This window comes from Emydura macquarii, unplaced genomic scaffold, assembly GCF_026122565.2.
Source record: "Emydura macquarii macquarii isolate MOO-44397 ecotype Brisbane River unplaced genomic scaffold, CSIRO-AGI_Emac_v2 contig_719, whole genome shotgun sequence".
Classification (NCBI taxonomy): domain Eukaryota; kingdom Metazoa; phylum Chordata; order Testudines; family Chelidae; genus Emydura; species Emydura macquarii.
In genome coordinates, this window is record NW_027130856.1 from 7,268,610 (window position 1) to 7,287,543 (window position 18,934).

Genomic DNA, 18,934 nt, shown 5'->3' on the forward strand with positions numbered 1-18,934 from the left:
GACAGTGGCCAATATCAGATGCTTCAGAGGGAATGAACAAAACAGGCCAATTTATTAAGTGATCCATCCAAAGGTTTAGGGACACCCAGAGCATGGGGTTGCATTACTGACCATCTTAGCTAATAGCCATTGATGGACCTATCCTCCATGAACCTATCTAACTTTTTTTAACACAGTTATACATTTTGCCTTCACAACATCCCCTGACAATAAGTTCCACAGGTTGACTGGGTGTTGTATGAAGAAGTACTTCCTTATGTTTGTTTTAAACCTGCTGCCTATTAATTTCATTGGGTGACCCCTGGTTCTTGTGTTATGTGAAGAGGTAAATAACACTTCCTTATTCACTTTCTCCATACCATTTATAATTTTATAGACCTTTGTTATATCCCCCCTTTGTCATCTCTTTTCCAAGCTGAACAGTCCCTGTCTTTTTTATCTCTCCTCCTCTGGAAGCTGTCCCATACTCCTAATAATTTTGCTGCCCGTTTCTGTACTTTTTACAAAAGAACATAAGAGTGCATATGGGGTCAGATCAATGGTCCACCTAGCCCAGTGTCCTGTCTTCCAACAGTGGAAATGCCAGGTGCTTCAGAGGGAATTAACAGAATAGGTAATCATCAAGTGAGCCATCCCATGGGCCATTTACAGCCTCTGGCAAACAGCAACCCCTGCATATCCTGGCTAATAGCCACTGATGGACCAATCTTCCATGAACTTATCTAGTTCTTATTTGAACCCCGTTATAGTCTTGGCCTTCACAACATCCTTTGGCAAGGAGTTCCACAGGTTGACTGTGTGTTATGTGAAAAAAAACTTCCTTTTGTTCATTTTAAAAATTGGCATCAGATTAGCTATCCTCCAGTCATCTGGTACAGTGGCTGATTGAAGTGATAGGTCACATACCACGCTAAGTAGTTCTGCAATTTAATATTTGAGGTAATTAAGAACTCTTGGATGAATATCATCTGGTCCTGATGACTTACTGTTTGATTTATCGATTTGTTCCAAAACCTCCTCTACTGACATCTCAATCCGAGACAGTTCCTTAGATTTGTCACCTAAAAAGAATTGCTGAAGTGTGTGAGTCTCCCTCCCATCTTTTGCAGTGGAGATCAATGCAAAGTACAGCATTAATAGAATAACTATTTATTGGAGAAACGTCTGAGAAATAAATCCTAATCTTTGTAATATATAAGGATACCCTGTAACTGTTTATTGTAACTGGGTACTCTGATGTAGGAATGGGTTTTCCTCTTCTAGACTACCATAAAATATCACTAGTTTTGGGCTTTGGGTTTGATGGTGGAGGTTTTTTCTATTTTTTTCCTTCTCCCCTGTATATGCATGCAGGAAAGACCATTTGTGTGTGTACAGTGTACAGTGTACAGTGTAGCCATGTCAGGCCCAGGATATTAGGGAGACAAGGTGGGTGAGGTAAACTTATACTGAACCAACTTCTGTTGGTGAGAGGAACAAGCTCTCCTTCAGGTCCTGTGTAACTTGAAAGCTTGTCTCTCTTACCAACAGAAGTTGATTCAATAAAAGATATTACCTCACCCACCTTATTTCTCTCATGTGTGTGTGTATGCCATCATCATTTTATTACTTTCCAAAATCCAAAAGTTAAATAAAATGAAAATGGAGTTTTTCTATACAGTGTATGTGAAAATGGTTGGAACTTCCGGAGGAAACTAACAAAGGGAAAGCTAAGTGTATCAGGATTTTTCAGTTCAGTAAATATCACTTGCATGCAGTCACATTTTGCAGATTATGTTTCCAGTATTCTGGTCTATAAAATATCCACTTGTAGCCAATTAAATCAGCATTAACTTGAACGCTTTGTTAGTAAGCATGCACACTTGAACAGACTTACATCAGTTATAGTATTCAGAGCAGTATCTGCACCAATGCTGAAATCTGAACCCGGTACATTGTTGGATACAGTTGCAGGAACCATAACCATTGGAACACAGAACTCGTCATATTTCTCACAGGCAGCTGACAATTCCAAAAGTCCCAGGTAGGCCTGTTGGGCACAGGCACGGTGTGAACAATTAAAAGGGATAAAAAGAGGACAAGGGTGGAATTATAACATGGAAGACGCCAAAGGGAGAGCCATTTTTACCACAGCACACATCACAGATTGGGATAATAAGGAACCACTAAAATCTAAAAAAATACATAAAAATAAATAAATATATATATATACATACGTATACATTTAAAATCTGAGGCAAACAATAAGTACATTTTTCACTTGCAATGAGATATATATTTTGTACATACATAATGCTCTATATAATAGAAAAATGTTATTATATAGATCTGATTTTCATATTTCTTAATGTCATAGTTATTTTCATTTAAGTTCCCAGTAATCTCATAGCTGTGGACCTGATTCAGCAAAATACTTATATATATATATATATATATATATATTGCATAGGGTCCGTCCACATACAGAAAGGAACTTAAGGATATGCTTAATTTTAAACATATGTTTACGTCTTTTCCTGAAAAGGAATGCTTTCCTGAATCAGGGGCTATATGAAGTAATAGCTATATTGGTGAGAAAACTAAAATTCTTGTCTCTAAAAATAAAAATACATTTTTAGATTATTTACATAAAAGTTAAAATATATCCTAATGAAATGAACATGTGAACTAGAATGGCTTAAACAAGAGGTGCAGTTTTTATTATAATTTCCAGACTAGTAGGGGGATTTATAATTTGCCTACATTTCTTAGAAGCACAAGTGCCATTGGAACTTGTGCTGTTAAGTCACTTAGGCTCTTCTAAAAATCCCTTCTATCCTTCTGCCTTACCTTTGATAAAGGAAAAAATATATCCTGTTTTGAAATTACTATTAATTATCCTGGATTCCAAAGCTCGAGAGAAACTGATCAGCTCCAAAATTTCTTATCTCAAAAGTTCTCACTGTGTTTCATATGTCAAAATTCATCATAAGCAAAATTATAGTTATGAGCAAAAGAAAATATTTTGATGGTTAAAAATGAGTATAGTATGTTTCAACTCTTCTCTAGTTAACAAGCTAACAGAACAACTAAGTGATGTACCTCAAATCCACCAATAACCATGAGGGCGTTGATGTTATTCGTGCGCATCTGGTCAGCAATCTTCTCCAAATACTTTGCCGGGAGGGTACTAAAATTAGTTAAACCAAAAGAAGTAGTAAAAAATCTATGGCTATTACTGACAACACCTGTTCATTTTGGTAGGACGGGTTATTAAATTGTAAGTAGACAGTGAAATGTTCTGTATTTTACACATGTAGGCCATATCTACACTATAAGCTGGCAGGGGAAGGTGACTCCCCTGCTCTTGTACCGACACTCATACTTGCTCTCATCTACCTAGCATGAGCATAAACAGCAGTGTAACCTTGGTAGCATGGGCGGCGGCAGTGGAGGCACAGCTTCACCGTGCCAAGTATGTACCCACCAGTTTCAGGCTGATTTGTATTCAGCATGCCTAAGCCATGCCTTTCCTGCCACTACAGGCACTACTGCAGCTACCCTGCTATTTATACTTGCTCTAGTTCGATGAGAGCTAGCACAGTATGTGTACAGGAGTGGAGGAATCACACCCCTAGCTTTTAGTATAGATGTAGCCTTATCCATACAAAGATTTTTTTTCTGGCTATCATCTATATTGAGATGAATACGCAATACAATTGCAGCCAGTAACAAAGGAAGCCAGGAATGGACATTTTTGGAAATCCACCCCAAAAACTAAATAAACTCAGTTTATTATGTCTTTAGTGGGTCTTCTCCCTCTGTTTTTTTAAACCATGAGGTGCAAATAGTTTTTACTTGCTGTTTCCCCACGACCAACAGTCCTAAACTTTACTGAGATGGTTAATTTAAATAGGGTAATCAGATGTGAGATAGCCAACTTTAAGTTTTTTGATAAATGGGTTGAAAGAGTGTGTTAGTCACAAGATGAAGCCACGATTCTGCAGGCTGCACTCCATGCAGAATGTGGTTCTGTGTGGACACATCAATCCATTCACAAGAGAAAGCCATGATTCACATAAAGATAAAAATAAAAGTTCATATTAAAAATCCAATAAAAATCCATATATAAAATCCATATAAAAAATCTAATAAAAAATCTATTCACAAGATAAAGCCATGGATTCACATCAATCCATTCACAAGTTGTAGATCACAAGACTGAAGCGTCCAATGCAATCCTGCTTCTCGTAACTACCTACAAAAATACTCTGTAGCGATAGCCCTACAGGTCTTTAAGCAATAATACACTACAAGGAACTATTTTAATTCTGTCTCCACTGATGAAAACACATTAGCACCACAAAATGCTGAACTGCAACATCCTGAATTTAAAAGAGGACAGACTTCTGAAAGGAAAAGAAGCTTCAATACATAAATGCACAGTAAGGACAGCACACACAGCTCACTATAACGTAGGTTTTGGCTACTGTTTCTTCTACTTGGGTAAAGTGACTGCCAGCCAAAATTATGATATTACCGTTTTGTGCCAAGAAGCGACCCTCCTTGGCCAGTCCAACCTCCAACATCTCCCCAGCTGATTTCCTTTATCTACAAATAAAGTTAAAAAGAGGAGGTTCTCTTGAGCAAATTTACAAATGCTACATCTTTGGTCATGCAGCAGATGCAGTTTAATGTAAAGCTTTCAGAACAGATGTTGAGCACTTTGACAGCTGCCACAAATGAGAGGTGGCAAAAAATCCCACAGCTAAGTATCAAGTGGTTAATCTAATCTCCCTCGAAGTTTAACTCTTCTCTTTATCTCCATCCTTAGATCCCCTCTGTCTATTTGTTCCTTCTTCCTCTATGAATCCTGCCTCCATTTTTTCCCTCAATTTCCTTATCTCTCATCCCCTCTACATCTCATGTCCTCCCCTCACCTTTAGTGACAGTGTATTGCAAGAATCCAAAACCAGGTCCCAAGCTTGGTCCTTCACTCACTCAAGGAAGCAATTTTCATTCTGCTGTAATCTGACCACCCCCCCTCACCCCTCCCCTGGCTGATGTGGAACATGACAAATTCTGTATCCATCTCCTCCTTGGGAGACCAGGTTAGCTGATGTGTTGACTTTGACAAGGAGGAAAGATAGATATCCTGACATACATATCCCCACTTTCTGAAAAAGCAACCAACCTGTGTCTACCTTAAATGGAAAGTCCTTCAGGGTTTAAAAAATACAGCATGTCAGAAGTCTCAGGATGTGTTGCTGTATAGTATAGTAGCACACCCCACTGAAGCGTAACATATGACAATAAGGCACAAACATGACAACAGATTCAGTGATTTGTCTGTTATCTTGTTGTTATTATCTAGCCTGTGTGCTCATCTCCTGATGCTTCATATTCCAATGGCTACTACGATGTAGGCAGTCTGCCAAACACTCAACATCCTGCCAAGGTCACATTAAAGCTGTCCTCTGTGCAGAAGCAATGAACCTCTAATACAGAGAATTTCTCATCCAGAATATCCAGGAGGCAAAAGAATTCAGATCTGGTTAACATAAGTCAGGATGCTCTTAGAAGTACATTTTTATACTGGGCTGCTTATTTGCAGACACATATTACATCTGCAAAAATATACAAGTGTAAATATAACTGCAGGCACAAAATTAAGTAGGCTGAGCCTCTACCTACTTGTATTGTGCCTGCAATGAGGTAGAGACCTGACTATTCAAATTTGTGCCCACATTTCAATGGCTTGCATAAATCCCTCAAACATAAGAGCCACTCTTCTAAAAATATACCCACTCAGGAAAGAGATTATTTTCTATTTTTGTGTTCTGTGTATCACTACACATATTGTTGGTGCTTAACAATTTAATAAATAATCTCAAATTGAATATTAATGCATAGATTAAATGTCTGGATCTGGTCTGTGGGGAAATTCAATTGCTAGTGTTTTGCACCTGTATATTGGATCAAGGAATCCTCAGTCTCCATAGCAAGTGCTTAGCAATGGTAAAGATACATGTGACATAAATCTATGTATTTATAAGATTTTGTTGGCAATAAAGCATACGGCTCCAATATGGGTTAACTAGGTGTGTCTATATATAAGCATTTAAATGTAAATGAAACCTGTGGAGTCAGTTCACTGAATGATATCACAGACATTTATGTATTTCCATTAGAAATATGACAAAAAGGTAAAAAATAAGGAACAGTTCACAGCATTTAAATGCACTCATTTCATACTAACCTGGCCCCTAGCAAAGCCTTCAAATCCATCAATTACAGCAAACATGTTGTGACCTTCAGTTATGCCAACTCTTACTGCAGATCGGACAGCTGCATTCATCCCAGCTGCAGGTGCACCTACATTTAAAACTGCCACATTAAAATTAGTCTGCAAAAGAAAGAGAAAAATATTGTTAGACACAATGTACAACAGTAAAGTGATTAACAGATATTCTAATGTTACATAGCAACTGGATAGTAGAAAGATCTATAGCAGTTTCCAGAAGTTTAAAAAAGCTGTTCTAGGTTTAAGTGGATGAAAAGGTTTCAGAACATGGTCTTCAAATTTTAAAAAGCCACATAAAACCTATCAGTAAAGAAAAAAAAAGATCCAACTTTTCTTATTTTTTTTTCTTTTCAAAAGTTTTGACCAAGAGTTACACTTTACCTGAAGATCAAATCGTTCGGGTTCTTGTATATTTACTTTAACAGGGTCAAAAATATGACAGAAAAAAAGCCTCAGTTATCCATTGGTGTCATAATATCAGTGCAGCAATTTGCTACAGAGTAGGCAGGGCAAAGAGTGGGAAGGGACATGTTTTGGTCTAGTGGCATAACTACTAAGCATGTGTTATCAGCTGACTCCTGGAGCAGAAAAGACATCAGCTTTAAACTAAAATGTCTGCCAAATCCTTATAGCTGCAGGCAAGATACCATAACAAGGGTCACTTAAAGAGACTTTCATTGTGGGATAATTGTTCAGAGATCATAATTAGACAACACGAGTCGAACTACATTTGGGTATGTAACGTTTCCTAATGACTGGAATTAAATGCATGTAGGTAAAAGTTTGTAGTCCTTTCAGTCTTTAAAGTGTTTCTCTGTTAAATTCTACAGTGAAGTCAAGATAATGAATGTGTGATAATGCAGTAATTTCCATGGCACAAGACTACAATATCAGTACAGGTTTATGACTTCACTAAAGATCAGAGCAGAGAACAAGCTAAGCTGCAAGGAAAAAGGCTGTTACTAAAACAAGATCTGCAATAATAAAGGAAAACCGAATATTATCAGGTAATTTGTGTTTCATACACATGCTTTTATCAGTGTCAAAGTCCCTCTTTACAATGCTTAATTATGAGTTTTATCTTGGATATGTCAAAACAATTGTTTGTAGGTGGATTTACAAGACAGCACATTTGGTACTCCTCAGGTGACACAATGCTGCTGTAAGATGTTCCTTTTATTTATAGATAAGATATACTGGGTCTGATTCTGACCTCACGCCAGTTTTGGAATTGCAAACATTCCTGTCTGCAGTGGAGTTACTCCTGCTTCACACTGGTGTAACTGAGAACAGTGTCAGGTGACAGGTCCATGGTGTAACACTGGCTGGATTTGGGAGGGGACCCATTAAAGAAATTCACAGGTACAATGGGCCCAGGGGGAAAAGCCAGGCATATATTTGATGAGTCACCAGGATTTACTCATGTGACTCTGGACTACATCTTGTTCCTGTAAATTTCCACAAGCAGCATGGCAAAGGCCAAAGGACATAAAAGGCAGCTGCACCACATCCATTTTGTCTTCAGTCACCAGTCTTCAGTCAGTCTTCACCTACCTCTGGATCAATTCATCTACAACTAAACTTAAGCTGTGAAACAAAGGACTAAGACCCATCCAGGCACTGGATGTACACCAGCGGGACTATACAAGCCTGCAAACTCCACAATTCTACTGGAAACCTGATATATATGGACTTTTGAATCAATTTGTATGTGTCTGATTGCTTTAATTATTTAACATTTCTCCTATAGTTTGGTTTCTTTTCTTTTCTAATAAAGCTTTAGTTTTATTTACTAAAGGATTGGCTGGCAGTGTGGTATTTTGGGTAAGATACAAACTTATATTGATCTGATACTGTGGCTGACCCTCTGGGGTCAGGAGAAACCTTTTGGGTAAAGAGCATAGAGTTTTAAATAACTGATCTCTTTATTGGATCTAGTGGCCGATTGGGAGCCAGAGACTGAAATGCAGTAAAGGTGGCTGTGTATATTTTTATTTTAGCTTCTTGATAACCAGTGTGGGGAATCAGAAGCACTGTTGGTGGCTGGTTGGGAAGTCTGACTTCATTGTCACCCACCAGTGTTGGGAGAATCTGCTCTCCTTTTGCAGCCTGCCCTGATCTTGGCATTTTCAGGTGGCTACCGTTGGCACAGACGGGTCACACATGGATTCTTTCCTAAAGAAACAGCTCTATGCTTTGATTTCTACTGTAAGTGCTAAAGGAAATGACAAGCACAAATTTGCTTCGTAGGTTAAAAAAGTCATGTTACTGAGTAGCAAATTAGCAACACATCTTTCAGGCCAATTTTAACTATGGTTCATACAACTCTACTAAACTTAAGCCTTCTGTACAACAAGCAGTTCCTGAAATGGAGAAGTGTTCTTTCCAAATTAATCACAGGTCATTTTCCTTGAAAGCTGCATTAAAAAAAATCTTCAGATTATAACTATTAGAGATTGGGCCAGATCATCAGACAGTATAAATCAGTGCAGCTTCATTGACTTACATGAAGCCAGTCTGATTTACACAAGCTAAGAATATGGCCCCATTACTTTAAAATGAAAAAAGTAAGATTATACTCATAATACGTAGATTCCGGTTTCATACTACATGAGTTGAAATTAATATTAGCAAAAAAAAATGTATAAGGATAGAACTAAAACTTTGCATGGCTTACCTTCTGGAGAAGTTAAACCATGTTATATTTCATTTAGCAAGGGTGAAGCATTCAAGTGCTAGCGAATCACAGAAGCAAAATGCAAAATAGGCTGAGCCTGTATGGCAGCATTCATTGAGCTTTAAGCGATTTGTTAATCACATTCAGCAGCATTTACACATTAAAATGACTTGCATTAAAATGCTCTTTCCAGATTTTGGTGTAACAGTAGCCTAACTGAGGAGGAAACTCTTGCATGTTTAATCCCAAAAGAGAACAGAAGTTTTGGGTTTTTTCTACAGATTACAGATTGTAAAAAACAGCTGTTAAAGCAAAATCATGATATTTATGCAAATATTGCATGGGCAGTGTTATTTCCCAGGCCACTGTGCTATAGGGTGTGGCAGCGCATGCCAGACTCTGTTGCCCTGTAGTGAAGAGTCTCTTTTTCCAGTACCTGAAGGAATGCTATGCTGCTGGACATAGGATCATATCCAGCAAAGCACTTTAAGTACTACAGCTGACTTTATATGCCTTTAACTCTGCAAGAAGCTAGCATGATTTTGCTGGAGCAGAGCCTTACTATATACAGTATGTAGAATGCATGTGTCAGCTTTAATTTTGTAGGCATCTATAACAAAATATTATGTTTGGGCTGTTAATTTACATATAAGTCAAATTTAAAAGAACATAATATCAACTACCTGTCCCAAAGGATTTTATGTTGAGTAATTTATGAAACATTTTTTACCGCGAATTGATACTTAATTTTCTTCTGCTGCCATCAAGAAGACATTTAATTTCCCTGATGACTAAGCCTTCACGCATGGTATAGGTAAATATTACATAATATTTATAATATATTACATAATATATTACATAATATTGCGGCTATTAAAAATGTAATGTCTTGGCCTTCTGAAACGTTAAATCTTTTTGCCTACATATGGTTGATGGGTGAGTAACATTTTGGATACTTCTGCTGCCTTATTGCCAGAATTTTGCATCCTGATATTTAAAAATTAGAACAGCTAGTAGAGAAATTTAGTATCTGACCTTCTTGGACACCAAAGAAAAAAATTTTTTTCTTGGACATCACTTCAATATTCATCTGTAAATGCACAAGGTATGGCTTGGGATAAACATGCCACGGTAGGATAAGCGTTGAAAGTTTCTACAGAGAAAATGGTTCTCAGTAAATTCTGAAATTTGCATTTAACGGAAGTCAATTTAAGTTTCATTTGAGAGTTATTACACAAATTAAAATTCAGGTTTTTGGAGTGAAAAAGCCTTGATATAAAAAACTGTGGTAAAAACGAAGCACAGGTCCAGAAAATTCTACCATCCAGCTGTTGAGCACAAGTGTAAAATTAAAAAGAAAAAAAAGAAAAAAAGCAAATTAAATCTCATTCCCATGCAAAAGTAAAACATAGTCTCAAAACCTACAAAGGTTACTGAGCCATCTAAGGTTAATCACTGTGCAAGTAATTACGTACACTACATGAGAGATCGTCCTGTTAAAAAGAACAGAAAGATTTTAAAGTAACAGGCTACTGCTACAGACATTTTCTGCTAATTAACAATCTAACAACAGTAATGAGACAGTAACTAAAATCCTACAATGCATAGGTCTCCAGACAAATGGGTTAATGCTGGAAACTTGTTAAGTTACTCAAGAAGCAAAATCTCCATCAAGAAACTGACATTGAGAAATCTTTTTATAATGCACTCGGATACTGTGGGTGATTCCCTTATCTGGTATAAGGAGCAATGCTGATTTACACCAGTTGAGGATTATCATCTTCCCACTGATATTTTTAGTTATTTTTCTTTCTGTAATAGGTTATTATATTCTCGGCTGTGCTATTCTTGCTTCTTCTGTTCTATCCTGTTCTTGTCTCTTTTTTTCTATAGGTTTGTCCATTTTTCTATGTGTATTTGCTTTTAGACAACAATTACATAAACTCATGTGACATAGGATATCAACAGTTCATTTACATTTTTCATCTTTAGTGAAAAACAGTCTTCTGGATATTTTTAAACCTCCAAGCACCTTAAGAATTTAAATCCAAAACCTCTTAAAGCTTAAAAACAAAATAAAACATATTTGTTTGGTCAGATTCTAATGGTTGCTAACAATGGTGGCTAACAGGCCACCTACAACACCCACTAGTGCCATACATAGCAAAGTGATGGCCAAGATTTAAAAAGAAAAATATTAGCCTACAGCTAAACTTCTATGTTTAGGTACCTAAATAAATGGCCTGATTTTTCAAAGCTGCTGTATTGATCATCCATCAGTCCCTATTACAATCAATAGATTCTGCTTAGTGCTTGGCACTCTTTAAAATCAGGCTACTGATTTAGGCACCTAAATATGCATTTTGGAACCTAATTTAGGCACCAGTTTTTGAAAATATTGGCCTTCATGCCTAGAGACTGCTCTGCCCTGTTTTTTTCTGCCATTTTATTTGCTTCTATTTTTAAAATTCTGTCTCTATTTTATATTTCCTTTTTCCTTCATTGCTTGATTTCCTGTAAAGCAAAAATTCTTCCTGGTTTTAGCTATCTGAATGTGGCTCAGTTCCTTTTTTTATATCTCAATATTTTTTGTATTTATATTCAAACTCTTGGCCAGGAACTCACCCTGGCAATAAATCTAAGCCAGAAAGTTTATACTCTAGCAATTCAATTTTTCCAAAAACTATGGAAAGTTTGGAATTTTCCTTTTATAAAATAGAGAGACCTGTGATCAAACTTAAAAAAAAATACATAGTTTTCCCAGAAGAAAAACCTAACAGGCTAACTAAACTCAATTCAGTGGAAGAGGAAAAGAAAGGAAGCACAGCTACAAATCTAGCAGCATTAAGGATTTGAGGGCCCAATCACCCCTTTCATGCAGAGAGAAAACTAGACAATGTTTCCATAGCTCTGAGATTGCAGAACACACATGACAGAAAACCTAAATGGAGGAAGGGTTAATAAACATTACAGAGAAGGCACAGCCATCTAATGATACAGAGTTCAAGGATTCGTGGACTATCCTGGCCCTCATTCTGTGGCTCTCCAAGCATCTACACAAAGTACTTTCCTTGGTCTCTGGATATCATGCTATTATTTGGCACTTGTAATGTCACACTTGTAGGTGGGTCCTCAGCAAGGGGGTTTAGAACCTGGGACCTCTGGGTCTAAAATACTGCCTCAGCAAAAAGTCCCATCTCGATTAGCCTAGGCCAGTGGTTCCCAACCTTTTTGGCTCGAGGACCCCAGATATCATTTTTACAACCCTAAAGGACCACCAGTCTCTGCCAGCAGCCTCCTCCTCCCCCCATTGCAGCCAGATGAAGGAGTTCAGCAAGGAGGCTGCCTCTTCGCTGATCTCCCGTCCCCCTGGCTGCAGCAGGGAAACCACAAGCATCCTATAGCCCTGTGTGCTCCACCTGGATTCCTAGGCAATGGCTCCCTTCTGCACCAGGGGGCGGAAGATCAATGCTTCCCTCCCTCTGGCTCCAGCAAGGACCCAGCGCCTAGGGGACCCCAGTGGAGCGCTTTGCCGTGCTTTCTGCTACAGCCAGGGGGAGGAAAGCGCTGATCTCCAATCCCCTTGGCTGCAGCAAAGAACCTGCTCCTTTCTTGTAGCTCCGCAGCAACACGCTCCACCTGGGTCTTTAGGCAGCGGCTCCATAGGCAGACAGTGGGAGGGGAGCCCGCAGGACACAGGTTGGGAACCACTGGCATAGGCTGTAGAAGGCTCACCCTCTTTGACCTAGCTACCACTAGAGGGGGACAGTGCGCCACACTGAGTGGCTTACATACACAACTACCCACTCCTTCGATGGGAATAGAAGCCAGAGCAGCAATAATAAACTCCCCCTATTTTAGGGGAGCAGCCCAGATCTGGGTGGATAGATAAATAAATAAATAAGTAAATGTGATCTGGGAATATTTTTGCAAACAAAAATGGCTTGTTTGGTTTGCACTATACCTGGAGATCATGTTATCAGCTGTTCATAACATTTCTGAGTGGCCACCTGGTATACATGTGAATTTTCCTAAATTTAACTTAATTTTTTTTCCCAAAAAATGTCATATTGCAAGTTTGTTATTCACATTATTCTTCCATAAAAATACAACTCCAATAAGGAAGAAGAAACAACAATATGTGATTTAGGAGACTTATCCCACTCCACAAAACATGAATAATGAAAACAGAATAGTCAAAATGCACAAATTGTGAATATCCCACAGGCTGAAATTTGTTTACAAAAACTGGTGAATGCTTCCTAATAATGAATATACTTGTAGGAATCAAGACTGGTTTATGAACAACTCGCAAACTGCGGGAGAACCAGGGTTATTTTATCACTAATATATGCACATTGAATGGTTAGATCAGACTGATATGTCATACTTAGCGGCTGACCCCTGACTCCACCCACTAACCTTCTAGCCGCACACACTGAACACAAACGTGTTTTGCCCTTTGGATGGTGAGATAAGAAATCCTCCTAACCAGTCTCCTCTCCCCTTCCAGCAAGACTTGCAGGCCCTTTTAAGTACGAGTACTTCACTTTTGCTCCCCTCCATGCTATGCAGCATAGGGGAGCATAATAGGAGGCACTAGCACATAGATATTACAGCAATAAGCACCAGAGATATACCTGTGATTGATAACTTCCTTAGAAAGGAATTTCTTAGGAAGAATACTACCTAGCTTTAAAAGACTTTTACTATTGCTCTACTAATTTTATGATGAAAATCAAATTGTATCCTACCAATCCTCTATCTTTCATTAAAGTTTTTATTTTAATTATACCAAATACATGACGAGATTATTGTTAGAGAAACAGTTGTAAAAAAATCCAAACTGAAAATATGGTTTTAAGATTTATTTGTTAAAATACTCCAGACAAAAATTATGTGCACTAGACAGAAAAACAGAATGGCTCATTTAATTATTCAGATTGTATAACTTACCTTTGGAAGCTCTGCATCCGGTCTTCTGTGCGACAATAATTTGTAGGTGTTAAGGTTATTTTCAAAGCTCCTAAAGAAGGAAAAATAATGTTTTCATTAGCTAGTTTTTAAATTTTTTTAAAGAAAATATGTGTTTTTGTCACAAAAACTTGTCAAAACGTCATATGCTAATTTTGTCCCTTTGCATCCCAAATAAAAGCCACAAACAAACAGATCCCAAAAACCAGAGTTCTGATTTTACAGAGATGATTTAGAAAGAAGGAAGGGGCTGTTAGTTTTGTTCCCATTATCTGCTACTATCAGACAAGGTCTCTGCTAAAAGCGCATAGAGAGTCACAATTCCTTGACAATGAAAAGTGATCTTTTTAATGATGGGAGGAGGATCATTCTCCTATTGCTAATCACTTTTAGCTTTGAACATGTTTGAATGGAATGCAGCAGGATAGCCAGACTTAACGGTCATACCACAGAGGAGGAAATTTAACAACACAATTACATTTTCCACAAGAGAGCTGCAAAGGGAAAGCTTCACTTTTACCCGTAAGCGACATGAATGAGGGTGGAAGGTTTACCTCAGAAAAACTGAATTGCAGGATACAAATTGACAGCAATTAAGCTGGTTCGGGGGTGCCATTGACTAAGCAATGAGCATTTCTAGACTGCAGAAGAGAAAAAGAAACTAAGGATTTTAGTTTAGGAGATGCACATTCTTCAATAGAAGTTATTCATATGAGCGGGTGAAATTTTGTCATGGGATTGAAAATGATAGGTGTGAACTCACCTTTCAATAAACATAACCATAAGCATAAGCCCCACCTAAAACAAAAGGGTGTCTTAGTCTGCCCAAGGGCTTTTGCTGAATATTGCTTTCAGAGAGATACAGCCTACAGGAGCAGCTGAAAGCGCTGTGCCTGAGGAGAGGTTCTGGGGTCAGGGGAACAGGCTGACAAGAGTGCTCTTGGTGGTATGAGCAAAAGAAGCTGTTTCCTGCTATCCTTCTGCATTCAGTGATACAGGACTTTATACACTCTTTGTAAATAACCAAAACTGCATCAAAGAATACCTTTCTATCACCAATTTCTATTTCGAACTGGAACATCCACAGGCCCCCAAACTTTGACTAGCTGCTCAGGTCAAAAGGGCCACATTATTAAACTAAAGAGTAAATAATACCAAAGACAGGAACTCAAGTTACAGTGGCTGATCTTAAAAACTTTATAATGTTATCTTTGCAACTACTGGAAGTTAATATGACTTAGCGTAGGGAACACCCAGGAAATATACTGTGGTAATGTTATTTATTTACAAAAGCTATTGAAAAGTGCTAAGCATGATAATAACTGTATCTTATTCTCCAAAGTGCTTATCTCTCTTATACATTAATTTACAACTGAAAATACTGATGCACATAAGGAAACACTTCCATCAGGTAACATTCACCCACTTTAACCAAAATCAGTGACTTTCCAAATTCAGACACTTAACAGGAATAATATGTTTTGAAGGGGGAAAAAAAAATTTAAATCACAGATACAAAACATTTTAAAAACTGGAAAGATGAAAAGTCTAGAACTCTGAAAATAATGTAAAGTATTTAAAATAACAATGAAAATGTCACTTAAAAACCTGGAGATTTAATGGGCAATATAATATTAAGAAGATAAGAACAGCCATACTGGGTCAGACCAATTGTCCGTCTAGCCCAGTATCCTGTCTTCTGACAGTGGCCAATGCCAGATGCTTCAGTGGGAATGAACAGAACAGGTAATCATCAAGTGATCCATCCCGTCAGTCATTCCCAGCCTCTGGCAAACAGCAATCCCTATTACAGACAGGTAAGATGTATTTTGTCATTAAACAACTTGAAGCAATAACTGATTTGTTTCTCTCATACTAACTTTCTCAAATCCTTTTTATAGATGCAGTTTTCTCAATGACCTAATACTACTCCTATAAAACCACCAACTGCTTTACTAGGCCCAACCACCCTCAAACATGATGTACGTGGTTCCAAATTTTATCCATAAGCAAACACATTCGGTTATGAGCATTATCAGTCACCTCAGACAATCTTGTTGACTCATTCCTTCCTGAATTGTAAACTTACATCAGGATCAAAGTCTACATTGGTGTCTTAAAGCAAGCTGAAGTTAATTATTGTTTCCTACATCTTTGAATATTATAGGAATATGAATCATTATTACTGTCCTTTCTAGGTTACTCCTCTGAAACCTCCTCTACCACTATTACTGGCAATATAATTAACTACATTATTTAAAATAAAATAGCCAATATTAATGTAACCCATATGCCTTATACTGCAGCATTTGACTTTGTTTCTCTCAGGAGGGGAGGAGACACAGATCTTAGTTGTATATTCTGTGCCTTGAGCAGGACAGGGCAACCCAGCTAGGACTGCAACTTACGGAAAAGGGTGTGGTAGTTAAACCCACATGCTCAGTAGCTGGTTCTGAGGCTTTGTATGAAGTTTTCATTGTCGGCAATCCCAGTCAGCCGGTCACATTCTAGTCACCCTCTGAGAGCTGTGCCAATCAGAGTGCAAAGGGGGGAAGATTATAAATACAGGAATTAAAGACAGCCCTGTGAACTCAGTGGCTGATTGGCACAGGACCAAGCGATGAGTCTGCCATGTGGGCTGGGTTCCAATCCTTGTGCCACCCTGGATACAGGCAACACTGTTTCACCAACAATGGAGAGGACCAATCAACTGTTAAACTAAGAGCTGCATTTCTGTTAGCTGTGGAGATCCCCAGACTGTTTGTTTGCTGACAGGATTCTGAAATGTTTGGAAGGACTGAGAAACTGCCATTTCTCGTGCTCTGAAGAGTCCAAGTGACACGCTCAACATACTATGGTCACCCGACAAAGACTGAAAAAACACCTCAGAGAGAAGATCAGAGCAGAATGTGTTTTGATGTATGTGCTAAAGAATAGAAAATGTTATGCTGAAACCTTATATCTGAATGTTTGTAACAGAAACAAAAGGGGGAAAGTCTGTATAAGGAACCCCAGCAGATTTGCTGTCTCATAACTTTTGCTTAAAAGTAATTCATAGTACTCCAAATACTATTTGTAACACTTTATCCTATTTACAATGTGTTTTGTGTGCATTAAATGTTTGCTTTATTAAGAGAGTATGGTGCTCTCTCTTTGAAATTGATTGGGGACTATTGCCATCTATTTATCAGGATCTTACATACAACAGTCTTGAGGTTTAACACTATGTAATGCTTTCTGAAAAATTCTGTAAAGACTGAACTCTGGCCTGTGCTTCAGCAAAGCGTTAAGCTGAGGTGCAGGAGGAAGGGGAGTGTAGACTTATGCAGAATAGTGCCTGAGCATCCCCGGGCCGCGGTATATTAACAGGAAGGCAAAGTAGTTCAGTATCTCCTAAAGCAAGCAGATTGGTGTGATTTGATGAGTTGTACCTTCCACGAAGTCTCACAGCTTCACAAAACTTTGTTTCATCCATTGCTTTCTGTACTTCTTGAGTCTTAAAAATTAATTAAAAGAATAGATTATAAAAGGTTAGTAAACTAAGGACTGTATTGTAAATTAATCTGTTCTGAAACAGCACTGCTATCTGGAATACTGAAAGGACAATCTGATGTCTGATTTGTTGTCTGTTGTGACCTGCATCACACTGGCATTTTTATATTTTTCTTACCATTTCTGTAGAGGACAAGCAGGTTTAAGGATGGGAGAGGGAAGATTGGCACCTAAAACAGCCACAGAAGGAGAATTTTTTTTTTTTAATTTAAATTGAGATGAACATTAAATAATTTTGGAGGAGGAAACCAGATTTATGAAAATTGGCTATAACGGATGGAGATTTTTGTAATCAAAGAGACAGGGTGAAAAATGAAAGATTCAGATGAAACTGAAAAACAATACTGGTTTCCAAATCTGAAAAAAAGCTGCAATGTTTCTTTGCTGGACTGCTTTTGCCAGTGATTATCCCTAAAACAAGTGCATAGTAATTACACCCAGCAAAGACATAAGAAGAGATCATTATTACCAACACAGTTAAGTGTTCCATTCATGTGTTATAAACTAATAACAGACCTCTGATTGTTAAAGCACTTTGCAATAGTTAATGAATAAGTGTAAATTGGCTCTCCTCCCAGAACTCACCATCTGCACACACTCCATTAAAGGCAAACGGACAGCCTGGTTTCCAGACAGGGACACAACACAAGCAGGAGTATCTGGTGTTGCCTCTAGAAGGGCTAGGACAGCTTCTACGCCCATACGGCTTGCCTGAAAATAAAATATATAGAGAGATGTCTATGTATTGGAGGATGCGCTCGGTATTAAAAGGAGCAAATTAGTTGGCTCCCACCACAGAAACAGGGAAGTAGCCGAGATTTCTCTTTACATCATTAAAACAATCACTCCTTGATAACTGTGATCACAGCTGGTTATGTTTAATGTACTGTGACCCATATGACAAGTAAAACTGCTCTAATGGCTGACTTATCAAGCCCATGGCACAGTCAGGTTTTGATCAGAGCTCTTAGAAAGGAAATTGGATTACTAGTAAATACGATTACTAATAAATACATTTCAGTGAAGGTAATTCTTTTTTAAATCTACCTACCTACCTATACTATGGCCCCCACTGACAGCACCTATCAGCAGTAACTGATCAGGTACGCATGCATGCTCTGCAAATCCACAAAATATATCTTTTATTAATTTAGGTTGGTGCCTTTGATATGTAGCACTGCAAGGATGAATAGCAAAGGCAGTCTAAAGCCAGGTGTACACTAGAAACTTTTGCCAGTATAGTAATGCTGGTTGGGAGTGTGATTATTTTTATAACATTTATATACAAGCAATAGCTTAGTGTAGTTGCAGTTATACTGGCAAAACTACTCTTTTTCCATCACGGTTCATTTCATCTCGGGTACTGGTATAAACTATACTAGCAAGAATACTTTTTTTTTTTTTTTTTTACCATATATGCTATATCTGTGCTAGAAAAGCTTGCCTGT

At 38.0% G+C, this 18,934-nt stretch overlaps 1 protein-coding gene across 7 annotated transcripts in view; it reads right to left on the minus strand.

The window, feature by feature from the left end:
• PFKP (phosphofructokinase, platelet) overlaps window positions 1-18,934 on the minus strand; it is a 77,892-nt gene that overhangs the window by 18,542 nt on the left and 40,416 nt on the right. For 2 of the 7 annotated variants that reach the window (XM_067542655.1, XM_067542660.1), the window contains 8 exons: window positions 18,072-18,197; window positions 17,366-17,430; window positions 13,917-13,986; window positions 10,436-10,453; window positions 6,239-6,385; window positions 4,520-4,590; window positions 3,082-3,169; window positions 1,877-2,029 (listed from right to left, as the gene is read on the minus strand). In XM_067542655.1, coding sequence (XP_067398756.1) covers window positions 1,877-2,029; window positions 3,082-3,169; window positions 4,520-4,590; window positions 6,239-6,385; window positions 10,436-10,453; window positions 13,917-13,986; window positions 17,366-17,430; window positions 18,072-18,197 — 738 coding nt within the window. The remainder of the gene's footprint in view (window positions 1-1,876; window positions 2,030-3,081; window positions 3,170-4,519; window positions 4,591-6,238; window positions 6,386-10,435; window positions 10,454-13,916; window positions 13,987-17,365; window positions 17,431-18,071; window positions 18,198-18,934) is intronic. The other 5 variants (XM_067542662.1, XM_067542658.1, XM_067542656.1 and 2 more) reach the window with 3 other exon arrangements.